Raw genomic sequence first — 12,438 nt, forward strand, 5'->3', positions numbered from 1 at the left:
TGGTTATCAGTAACTTTTACTATTCATTCTGAAAATCAAACAAATAAAATCTATTAAGAACAAAATTTTTGTTAAGAAATAGATGAAAACCCAATGCTTTATTTATTATTAAATAAAAGAATAGTAGGGCATCGTAGGTCTACCATCTAAGATTATTTGGCTAGATTTTCATTGGCAAATTTCCAGTTTACAACTTCCCAGAATGCGTCAATGTACTTTGCTCTGGCATTACGATAGTCAATGTAGTAGGCATGCTCCCAAACGTCACATGTCAACAATGGTTTATCGTCAGTTGTGATTGGAGTGGCAGCGTTTGAAGTTGTAGTAATAGCCAAGGTACCATCTTTTTTCAAAACTAACCAAGCCCATCCCGAACCGAATTGACCGGTTGCAGCCTTTGAAAACTCTGCTTTGAAGGACTCAAAAGAACCCCAATTCTTAATGATAGCATCTCTTAAGGCACCGTCTGCATCTCCACCACCATTTGGTGATAAACTATGCCAATAGAAAGTGTGGTTCCAACATTGGGCAGCATTATTAAAAACTGGACCAGTTGTTGTTTTAATAATTTCTTCGATTGTTTTATGCTCATTCTCAGTTCCCTTTACCAAGTTATTTAGATTTGTCACATAAGTCTTGTGATGCGCACCTATTTGTTTGGTTATTAAAATGAAATAACATTGTTAATATGATGCAAAAAGGAAATAAATGATTAAACAATTTAATATTCATATTTACCATAATGAAAGTCAAGAGTCTCCTCTGAGATGTGAGGGGCAAGACCATCTTTTGGGTATGGTAATTCTGGTAAAACAAAGGACATTATTATTTGCTTGAAAGGTTACAATTGAATATATGAATTTGAAGAAGAAAAAAAAAAATAGAAAGTTCAATTTGTTTGAAGTATCCAAGAGTTTAAAATGAATTTAAAAAAATTCATTATTTAATTAATTTAAAATCAAATTAAAACATTGATTTTATCCTTCACTCAACTTTAAAGTGTTAACAGACCACACTCTCGTTCATTCCTTTCTCACCCCAAATTTTAACCAACTAAATTGGCCAAATTACAAAAAAAAAAAAAAAAAAAAAAAAAAAACCACTTCGTAAATGGTCAGTTTTCAATTAAATTGATTGAAGATCACCAAATTAATTAACATCAACTGATAGATTTGCTGTAAAAAAAAAAAACTAGAATTTGGAATGATAACCACAAATAAATAAAATTTTAGTGTTTTAATAAAACACAATAATATAATATAATCATCTATTATAATAATCATAGGATTCATATGATTTATGATTTTTTCAAGCAAAGATAAGTGATTCAATCAAGTGTGAAAGTAGACGAACATTTACGATATTACTAATGGATCTACTTTGACCAAACAACATCCATTCCATCTTTTCTTAATAAACCCACACCTGACCAAAAATAGCGAAAATAGTGTTCTGCAGTCTCCACAAACTTTTTTTTTTTATGCAAAAAAAAAAATGGGTGAACAGCTGTGGTTCGATATGTTAATTTTATTTCGTTTTTCTCACTAGCTTTAATTAACTTTTAACATATAGAGCTGTTAAATATCTAACCCATTAAATATAATGTTTATTCTGAAGGAGAGAAATTGAAGATTTATCTTTAGTACGATTCGAGAAGATCTCTATGTAAGAAAATGTTACATTGACTTGTGGAACTCTTTAAACTCCCTCAGTCTACCTCTTCAAAGAGCTCATCTTTGTGCCGGCACATCTGGAATCGGAAAACAATATTTGTCACTATATCCTTATGAAGTTAAAGAAGAAGCATCTTAATGCGGTGTATTTTCCCAGCAATTCATATTTTAGCTATCATTTCACAACGATAATCAGGTCAACCAACTTATCGATTCTTTATTCCGACCAGGAGGGAAGAAGAGATCAAGCAACTTTGCAATCGTGATAGTTCGAGGTATTCCAAGACACATTTTCAACATCAAGAGACCAGCAAGAAGCAATTGCAAAGACAAAAGAAAACAGGGGTTGGTGAATTAAGGATACCTAACGATCCCTCACATGATACATACACCCGATCCACTGGCTTTTTAGATCGAAATATATGGCTCACCAAGTTTTCGTTTCAGTGGCATTCAACAGTCAACATTGCCAACTATGTTGGAAAACAAACAGACTTCAGGAAGTCTCTCCAATTAGCAAAATTGGAATAGAACAATATTATGCTACACTTGTTCATAATATATCTGATATATTCGTCTAATCTCTGCGATCAAAACCAACTCCCTACCAAACAATACCTCTGGAGGAGTATCCAAACAATTGCTATTATCTAATCTCTTGTTCACCCCAATAGTTTTTTTAAAAGAATTAACTAAAAAAAAAAAAAAAAAAAGATAACAAATAAATTAGTTTTCTTTTTTGCAATTATTTATTATTTTATAAATCTCAAAAACTCGATAAAGTAAAAGAATCTATTTTGGTTTGTTCAAAAAAATCCAAAAATGATGACATTTATAAAACTTTGTGTATTTAACAATGTGGAAACCAACTCGTAAAATGATATTAGTTTTAAGATTTTTAGAAAAGATATTTTCTTTCAACTGACTTGCAATGGGAATCAGGTGTCAAAAAAAAACCACCCAGGTTTTAGCAAAGTGCCATTATTTTTTTTTCATGATTTTACGAAAAAAAAAAAACCCGTCCACATATATAATTCAATGATCTAATCTAGATTAGAAAAGAAATATCATGTATTATTCCTTTTAGATTTTATGGTTCATTTTCTCACAAATCTCATCTGAAACAAAAACATATCTTAGGTTCTGTTGTGGTTACTAACTTTACTTAATGTTTTTTTGTAAAAAATCTACTATTCATTTTTATTATTATTATTTTGTAACATACATGTATCTTATATTTGTAAGATGAAACTAAATATTTATATATTACTATTATTATCTACTATTTCATTATTAGTAACTATTTCAAGTGCTCAATCCGTTAGAAATCCTTGGAATGGTCACACCTACGAGTATATAAATACCACGATGTCGTGGAACAATGCAAAACTCGATGCAGAGCGAAGAGGTGGATATCTTGCCACCCTAACTTCACAGAACGAATACTATTTCGTTAGAGATCAGGTGTTGAAGAATATACCGATCTTTGTTTGGCTGGGTGCAAACTCCAACAATTCAGACTCGGCAGAGGGTGCCATCTTCAAGTGGGCAACCGGTCCAGAGGCAGGAATGACAATGTTTGACAGAACCATCAACAAATGCTTTTCGTATTGCTCATGGCTACCGTATCAACCGGATATCTCAAACAATGAAAGATATCTCCACTTGTGGTCACAAAACATGATGAACGATCTCATCGAAAATTGGAGCGCAATTCAAGGATATATTCTTGAGACAGGTGGGGAAAATGGTGAGTAAAAGTTGAATCAATTTTGATTTTTCAATGATCATTTTATTAATTTATTTTTTATTTTAGATCCTGTTATGCTTCAACCAGATGGTGATGCTGAAACTATAGTTTTTATTAATCTTCAATCATATTCGACTAGCACTTTAACTATCAATGTAAAGAGTTTGAATGGTAAAACCGATTTTACCTGTCCAATCATTTCTTATAATACAACCACTGTAACATGTAACAAACAACCATACTATATGACTGGTGAATACAATATCACTATTTCAGATGGTACCAATTCAATTGTATTAGCAAAAGTTCATCCAAATTGTATGTATATTATCTAATAATATCTAAATCTTCAACAATTTTATCTAATATTTATTTATTTCAGTACCATATGTATCTAGTGTTATTCCATCACCTAATTTGAGAAAAAATGAAATTATCACTATTAATGGTGAAGGTTTTTCAGATAATGCTGCAGATATTCAAGTAACCGTTTCCACTAAAAACATTGCTTGTGGTTCTGTTCGTATTCTTACATATTTCAGATCGTTCGTCTGTGCGTTGTCCGCCGATATTTTCTCTACTATTCCAGATACTTCAAACTACGGTCTAGATTACGTATCTGTTAACGTCAATGGAGTCAGATTGCTCAATCAGACCAGAACACCATTCTATAACAAACAAACCAGTACCTTGTTTTCATTCTCTGGTAATGAATATACATCGGTACGTCCAACACTCTGGCTAGAAGGTAAACCGGCATACACTTACTCACCGTACACTCTTAGCGATCGTCAATTCATTACTCAGCTTGCCAGTGCTCTACCTCAGATGGTCTGTTTCCTCTATAATTTCAATAATAATGTTTTTACTATTCAACAAGGTCCTAATGTTGGCACCACTGTTATCACTGGAACCACTTGTACATTGCCAGGAGGTGGTCCTGCCTGTACTGTCGATCCAACCGTCGCCAATGCCAACAAAGCCATTGCAATTGCATTCCAACCTTCGAACAACACTTTCTATGCACCAACCGCATCACCTGGTTACGCAACCATCGGAAGTTGTAGATATTACTATGCTTACACTCTCACCAATACCGTGCCATCTTTCGTTGACCCATCACTAGTCTTTAGAATTCCAACCAAGGGTGGTCAAGTTAAATTTGGTTTCAATGGACTCAGATTGACTAGCAGTGAATATACTTCTCAATGGTCATTGGGAGCTGCTACTTCTCTCGTTCCAAACTTTAGACCACTAGACAATCAAACTATTACCGCAACTCTACCTCCTGGTACTGGTGCACCAGCGGCATTCAAAGTAGTGGCAGATTCGCTAGTTTCAAACAATCAAATTCTAATTGGTTATATCGCGCCAACCATCACCTCTGTCACACCAAATGCCTTCATTGCAGGAATGACAGTTCAAATTAAAGGAGCAAACCTGGGTGCCACCGTCACAACAATGGTAGCTACCGTCACCAACAACGGTCAAACCTATCAAGCCAACAAAGCTGTATATACACCACACGATATGTATAATATCGATTTGAGAGCTGGTTATGGTAATTACACAATCACTGTCACCGTTGGAGGTCAAGTTTCCAATACTATCACCGGTAGCTACACTGCACCTGCCATTACTGGACTTTCCCAAAATGGTTTGTTATTCACAATGACAGCAACCAATTTTGCACAAGATGCTAGCGCTTTGTCTATCAGTTTCTCAACCTACAAGGCATATAACATTAAAGTGGTCAGCTATACAACCATATCTTTCAATATGCCATATGAAATTTCTGCTGGCGCTAACTTTATTCTTAGCTCAAATGGCATTGATTCTGCTACCTATTCATTTATGATGAACCCATACATCATTTATGTACCACCTGTAAATATCAGCGGAGGTGTTGTCATTGCTCAAGGTGCCTATTTCAATAAGATTATCAATGTATTTTTCGACAATTCGCCAATTACAAAAACCCAAATCAATTCAACCGCTGTTCAGATAACAATTCCTGCTGGTGGAGGTACCAACCATAATATAATAATTGCCACCCAAGGTTCCAATTCAAATACCTATCCATACTATCATCTTCCAACCATTACATCGTTTGTTCACACTGGTGATAACACAGTCATTTTGAACGGTGGTGGATTTTGGGTTTCCACACTAGTAGCACTTCCAGGAGCAGCGGCAAACATCACCGCCACTTGGATCAGTATCTCTCAAATATCCGCACCTATTCCCAACAATATTAGAGCTGGTCTCATCGTTACCACCAGTCCAACCGCAGGAAAGGAACAAGCATCCATTCAATTCAACCCAACACCTGTTATTAGCTCAGTAGCACCAACAACTCTTCCAACTACCGGAGGAAACATCGTATTAACTGGAAAGTTTTTGAGTATTACCGATAACAATAATAATCCAGTTAATAGCCAGATAACAGTTGGACCATTTACATGTTCCGCCCCACAGAATACCAACTCTGACTATTCAACACTCCAATGTCTTGTTCCACCAGGTTCAGGAAAAGATTTACCAATCACTGTTTCTCTTAGTAAAGTAACTGCTACTGGTATTAACTTTTCATTTGTTGCTCCATATATTTCAACTGTCACTCAAAAAGGAGCAACCATTGAAATTCAAGGTACAAACTTTGGTCCACTCGCAAGAGTGGTTGTAACATTGGCCGGTAAAACTTTGACTTGCAGTCAAGGAAGTGATACATTGGTGACTTGTCAAATCATTCCAAGTTCAACCTCTGGAGATTGTATTCTATCAGCCGGTGGTCAAGCATCCAATTCTTACACGACCTACCTCACTCCACAAATTCTTTCAATGACACCCGCTCTCTCCAATGCCTCTGCAATCACAGTCTCTGGAAACTACTTTAGAGATACCATTGGATCTACCTACAAGGGAACAGTTGGAACCACTGTATGTACACAAGTCACCAATATTCAAAATACCGATACCATCGAATGTAAATTACCAAGCCCTTCCGATGCCTCAACTGTCGACACCACACCATTGGTCACCATTACCATTGCTGATATCGATAGTAATTCAATTCCATATCAATATTCCAATCCAACTATTTCATCGGTTACTCAAAACAACTCATACAGCATTGTTATTGGCGGTAATAACTTGGGTACAAGTGTAACTTCCCCAACAGTGACTCTTGGAATCCAAACACTTTCATGTACCATCTCAACCGTTCAATTCGAGTTGAATTGCTTATTGGATTCATCTTCCCAAAGTGGTCTAGTAACCGTTAGCAATTATGGTACTTCTGGTACTTCTAATTTGAACTTGAAACCAATCTTGACATCCATCAATAGCATTGCTTCAGGTGGTATTGTAATCATCAATGGTTATTTCGTTCAAGAAGTAAATAGTGTCAACATTGGATCTCAAACCATTGGGTTGGCAAGCATTACCAAGGTTGATCTTAATACCATCAGTTTCCCATTGACCGGCTCCGGAATCAACAAGACAACAACAATCACAACAACCAAAGGACAAATTTCAACATCTTTAATCTTCTCTTTCCTACCAACTGTAACCAGCATTTCTCACAGTGGAACAACTTTTCTCACAATTTCTGGTGCCAATTTTGATATCGATTCATTTATTACCATCAACACAAAAGAAGTTCACACTGGTGCAGAAATTACTGAAACCCAAATTATCCAGAGAGTTTCCTCTACTCTAAAGAATGGTAATCTCAGTGTAACCTCCCACTCTGCCAAAACACAAGATCAAAACTACAAGTTGACTCCTCTTGTCGACTCTGTAACCAGTGTACCAACTTCAGGTGGTGTTGTCTCTGTGTTTGGTGCATATTTGAATTCCTACAGAGCTGATCTTAGCAACACCACTATCACCATTGCTATTGGATCAATGTCATGCGCATATATCTCTGATATTGGTGATAATACTGGACTAACATGTAACTTGGGTGCTGGAACTGGATCAAACTACCTTGTCTCAGTAACCATTGATGGAGTCGTAAGTGTTGGAACTGCTTCTTTCTCATATGGTAAACCAAGTATTTCAAGTGTCACCCAATCACTCAAGAACATCACTATCCAAGGTATGAATTTGGGTAGCAATATCAACGACCTCGATATTCAATTGAATAGTGTTCCACTCGACTGCACCATTGTTGAAGTTGACACCACTTTGGATTGCTCAGTACCACAAAATGCATCCTCTGGTAATATCATCGTTGATGTTCTAGGACAAAAGACCAACTCTATGAACATCAATTTGTCACCAATTATCGATTCAATGAAGCCTGCTCCCTCAAATGCACAATCCATTACTCTGACTGGATGGTATTTCAGAAATGTCTCATCAAATACCTATGCTGGAACCATTGGAAATGTCGTTTTCATCTCCTTAAAACCAGTAACTGGAACCGATACAATTGTTTGTGAAATCAATGTTCCATCGCCAGCCGAAATTTTAGATAACGCTCCAATTATCTCGATTGAAATTAACGATAAGGAAAGTTTAAATACTATCGCTTATCAATACTCTTCTCCAGTCATTTCAACAATTCTCCAAAACAAATACAAATTGGTAATTAATGGTCATACTTTTGGAAATAATGATCTCACCCCAGAGGTTAGCTTTGGTCAAATTTCACTCGACTGTGAGTTGACAAGTGTTCAAACATTGATCGAGTGTGACTTGCCACTATCAGTGAACAACTCATTGGTTAGTGTAACTGGCTATGGTGGAAATAAAGATTCCAAATTCTTTTATTTGACACCGATTATCAAGTCAGCCACAAATGTTCCAACCAGTGGAGGAAATATCACCATCACAGCAGACTTTGTAAATGACATTCTAACTGGTAACACAAATCAATACTATGCCTTGATAAATGAAATAGTCAATACAACTATTTTTGTAGATCAGTCAACCATCTCTATATATGTTGGACCAGATTATATCAACAGCTTTAACATCTCCATTACAGTAATTGGAAAGGAGTCGAATATCTTTTCAACAGGTTATTCCAATCCAGTTATCACTGACTATTCACAATCATCCAATATTCTCACAGTTAAAGGTGAAAGTTTCGGAACCAACAGTGTTAACAATACAGTCTACTTAAGTATCTCAAATAACATTTTGAAATGTGTTGTCACAGTCGATCACACTGAAATTCAATGTGATTTGAATGATCTTAAAGACGCGAGAGGATTGTTGCAATCACAATCATCGATCTTTATCTATTTAAATACTCCATCTATCAACTCAAATACAGTGACAATCTATTTAACACCAATGTTGAATAGTATTTCTAATGCACCTGTTGATGGTGGTCTCATTACAATTAGAGGTTATTTCTTAAATAACATGGCAAACACTCCTCAGATCCCAATGGTAGTCATGTCATCTGTTGGTGCGTGTCAAGCTCAATCCTCTAGCAATACAAGAGTTATCTGTAGAGTTCCATCAGGATCACACGGTACCAACAATACTATCAATGTTACCTTGACTCCAAATAGCCAAAGATCATTTATCTCTCAACCATTCGCCTACTCTGCAATTTCCCCAGTCATACAGCAGGTCATTACCAATGGAAAATTCTATTATCCATCAACTGGTATCGTTACAGTCAAGGGTACCAATTTCATTCCAAAACCATTGGCTGCCATTAATATTGCTGGTTCAGTATGTACTGGTCCAACATTTATCAGTAGTACACAATACACCTGTGAATTCAATGGATCAATTCCTTTGGTCAAGAACTATGGTTTGAATGTCCAAATAGATTGCGATGGTTTGACTGATTCCGGAGATTATTTCTACTATGATCAACAACCAGTTTGTAATCCAGCATGTCTTAATGGTGGTGAATGTGTCGAAGGAATATGCACCTGTCCAACTGGATACATCGGTATTCAATGTGAGAAAAAGACAAACAATAACAATGGAACATCACCAGGAACAGTCGACCCAGACAATGCAAATTTCTCATCGAATCTCTCTGTATTCTTCAGTCACGTCAGAGAGTTGGATCAAGAAGGAAATACCGTGCTTATGTATCCATTAAGCAAGATCTCATGGAAGAACTCAACTGTCAGCGATGCCAATGCAAATGAAATCTTCTCACTCGGAATCTTCCCAGAAACCAATATCACCATCACTGTCAAGTCAACTCTTTACAAGGATGCCACCACCATTTATTTCGCTGGTGAACGTATCGATATGGGTGCCAACACACTTAAATATGAGGTCAACTGTTCCGGTTGGAATTTCACTTCGCCACTCAATTCTTTGCAGCTGATTTACTCATTGAGCGCACCATCAACCTCAGAAAACTGCAATGGAAATGTCGACACCACCACAGCTACCAATGATGACACTGATGACCTACGTTACATTGAAATCGAATTGAATGACAAGATCTTTGTTACTAAATTCTCAAAGAGAATCATTGTAGACAAGAAAGTTACCACAACCAACACCAAACTCTTGCAAAAGGGAGACACGATCTTCCAAGACTCATTCTTTACCAATTCAAATGCAACCAAGATCATTGCTGTTGGTTTGACCGTTCCAAGTTTCTCACAGTTTGTCGCAATCGATCCAAATTTCTCAGTTCTCATCAACCCAAAGAACAATGATTCCGGTTGCTCAAAGAAGAAATCCCTATGGTGGATTTCTTTAATTGTTGTAGGTGGAGCAGTCGCTATTGCAGGAACCGTGGTTGCTGCAGTGATGATCAAGAAATCAAGAGCCATCAAGAAAACAAATAGTAGATTATCTGTCAAACTTGGAGCATTAAATTAAATCAAATCAAAATAAAACAAAAAAAATTGATTATAATAATAAGTAAAAAAAAAAGAATATTTATTTATTGTAAGAGTTTGTTTGATTGTGATGATGATGATGTAGTTGTTTAGATGCTTAAAGGGTATCTTTTGGTGAATTATTATAATATAATATAAACTTTTTTTTGTTTCTTTTTTTTTCTTTTTTTTTTCTCTCTTTGTAGATTTCTTTTTTTTTTTTTTTTTTTCTTTTCTGCTGTTCAGTTTCTTGGAATGTTAATATTATCCAGGTGTGTAACCTTTGCTGTTAAGGTATTCGATTGCGATACTGAATGGTTCACTAGAGTCTGTAAGCTTTGATTGGTTGACATGGTCAATGGCTTGACCGACCTGTTCATCGTTGTAACCGATAGCCAAAAGATCGAGTCTGGCAATTTCGACTTGATTCTCTCTTCTGGTCTTGAACTCACCAGAGAGGAAAAGATTCTCACCACCAATGCCAATGATCTTATCCCAAACTACGGCACTCTCTGACTCGTATCCAACATCCGAAACCAAAATATGTAAATCACCAGCATGCTTGGTCATCGTTGCAAAATGATTATTTCTAAAAAATACACACAATTCATCTTCCTCAAGATTCTCTTTAATTAACTCCAATCCTTTAATTGTCAATTGATTACATGCAAAGAAGTCTCTAACTAAAAATTGTTTAAATAAATTACATTAGTATCTCCTTCTGAGAATCAATATGAAACAGATATATTATTGATAATTACTTTGCTCTTCTGTACTTGAAGTGATATCTGGAAAAGATTGACCAAAAGAAGTCATTTTAGCAGCTAAATCGTTATATGTTAAATCGGAAACAAAAACATGTCCCTCGGCTTCCTCTGGATAAATCCATCCATGTACTAATTTAATCTTTAAATAATCAAATATCTGACAAGGCTCTGTCTTATCAAATCCACAAATATTGTCAAACTTTATATTTACAATCAATCCAGTTTCTAGACTTGGTAAAACATTCTTATCATAATCATCGATAATTGGTAATATATCAGGATTCTAAAAATATAGAAATTTATGACAAAATTCTCAAGTTAGAATAAATATATCTTTAGTGTTGTGATAATATTGTAATGACTTACATCATGATAAATTAATCTCGCATAACCTATAATTTTATCACCAAGCTTCTTCAGAGTGATTGTCTTGATATCTTGATCTATTGAAATCTTTTGTTGTAATAGCAATACATTGCCAATTGAAATCAATGGACATGGTCCATTTTCATTTTGCAATACTATACTGATAGGTTTATTCATATAAGTTACTCTCTTTACACGGTATTGACCTGATTTATCCTGTGTTTGTGTTATTTGGTAAGTAAATCAACAATCATCATGTAAATCAATAACAGCTATTTAGTGAAATACAAACAGTGATTGTAGAGAAATCGTTATCATCTAACTGTACTCCTAGTTGATAGAGTAGTGCTTCATAGTCTTTTCCGTTGTCCCAGAAGGAGGCACCTGAATCTCTATCTATATGAAACCATAAATTATCATCTTTTACACCAATCACTATATATTTTTACAAAATCAATCAATGTCACAATTGTTAGATAACTATATATATATATAGTATTATAACCTTTTTTGTCATTGATAAGTTACCTGTAGCTGAACCTTTTGGAGTGGTTACTCTAGATCCATGGAAAAATCCAAACTTACTGCATGCACCTTCAGAGATATCAAACTCTAGAACCTTTCCATTCTTTGTTGGATATGTTAATTTATTCTTTGAGTCTGTCGATGGTGTTACTGACATAATTTATAATAATTTACAAAAAATATTAAAAAAAAAAAGACTATTACTTTTAATTGATTGATTGGTTGATTGATTAATTAAAGTATAATATGAGATTTATAAAAAAAAAAAAAAAAAGATATATATATGATAGATTTATATAAATAAAAAATGTAGATATCTGTGATTGTTGAATGAATGAAGAACACAAACAAACAAAACAAACAAAAAAAAATAAAAAGGTAACTGATAAAATTAAAAATTTAAAAATATAATTAGAAGAAAAAAAAAAAAAAAAAAACAACCAACACTTCAAAGTAATTTTAATTTAATTTAAAAAATTCAACAATAATTTACACATAAATAAAAAAATATATTAAATTATTAAAAATCTCAAAAATTT

General features: G+C 34.7%; 3 protein-coding genes across 3 annotated transcripts; 1 reads left to right on the forward strand and 2 right to left on the reverse strand.

The window, feature by feature from the left end:
• Positions 1–152: 152 nt before the first annotated feature.
• PPL_06421 (superoxide dismutase) lies at positions 153–823 on the reverse strand (the record flags this gene model as incomplete). Its single annotated transcript, XM_020577278.1, has 2 exons — positions 153–649; positions 739–823. 2 exons carry the CDS (start codon positions 821–823, stop codon positions 153–155), a joined length of 582 nt encoding a protein of 193 aa, XP_020432952.1.
• Positions 824–1,494: 671 nt separating this feature from the next.
• On the forward strand, positions 1,495–10,242 carry PPL_06422 (uncharacterized protein; the record flags this gene model as incomplete). Its single annotated transcript, XM_020577279.1, has 6 exons — positions 1,495–1,520; positions 1,644–1,803; positions 1,943–2,018; positions 2,971–3,423; positions 3,490–3,741; positions 3,806–10,242. 6 exons carry the CDS (start codon positions 1,495–1,497, stop codon positions 10,240–10,242), a joined length of 7,404 nt encoding a protein of 2,467 aa, XP_020432953.1.
• Positions 10,243–10,505: 263 nt separating this feature from the next.
• fam63A (MINDY family deubiquitinase) lies at positions 10,506–12,056 on the reverse strand (the record flags this gene model as incomplete). The annotated part of the gene is made up of 5 exons (XM_020577280.1): positions 10,506–10,924; positions 11,003–11,291; positions 11,375–11,590; positions 11,667–11,809; positions 11,903–12,056. The coding sequence occupies 5 exons, from the start codon at positions 12,054–12,056 to the stop codon at positions 10,506–10,508; spliced, it is 1,221 nt and encodes a 406-aa protein (XP_020432954.1).
• Positions 12,057–12,438: the final 382 nt, after the last annotated feature.

The sequence above is a fragment of the Heterostelium album genome (assembly GCF_000004825.1).
Source record: "Heterostelium album PN500 unplaced genomic scaffold PPL_contig15, whole genome shotgun sequence".
Classification (NCBI taxonomy): Eukaryota; Evosea; class Eumycetozoa; order Acytosteliales; family Acytosteliaceae; genus Heterostelium; species Heterostelium album.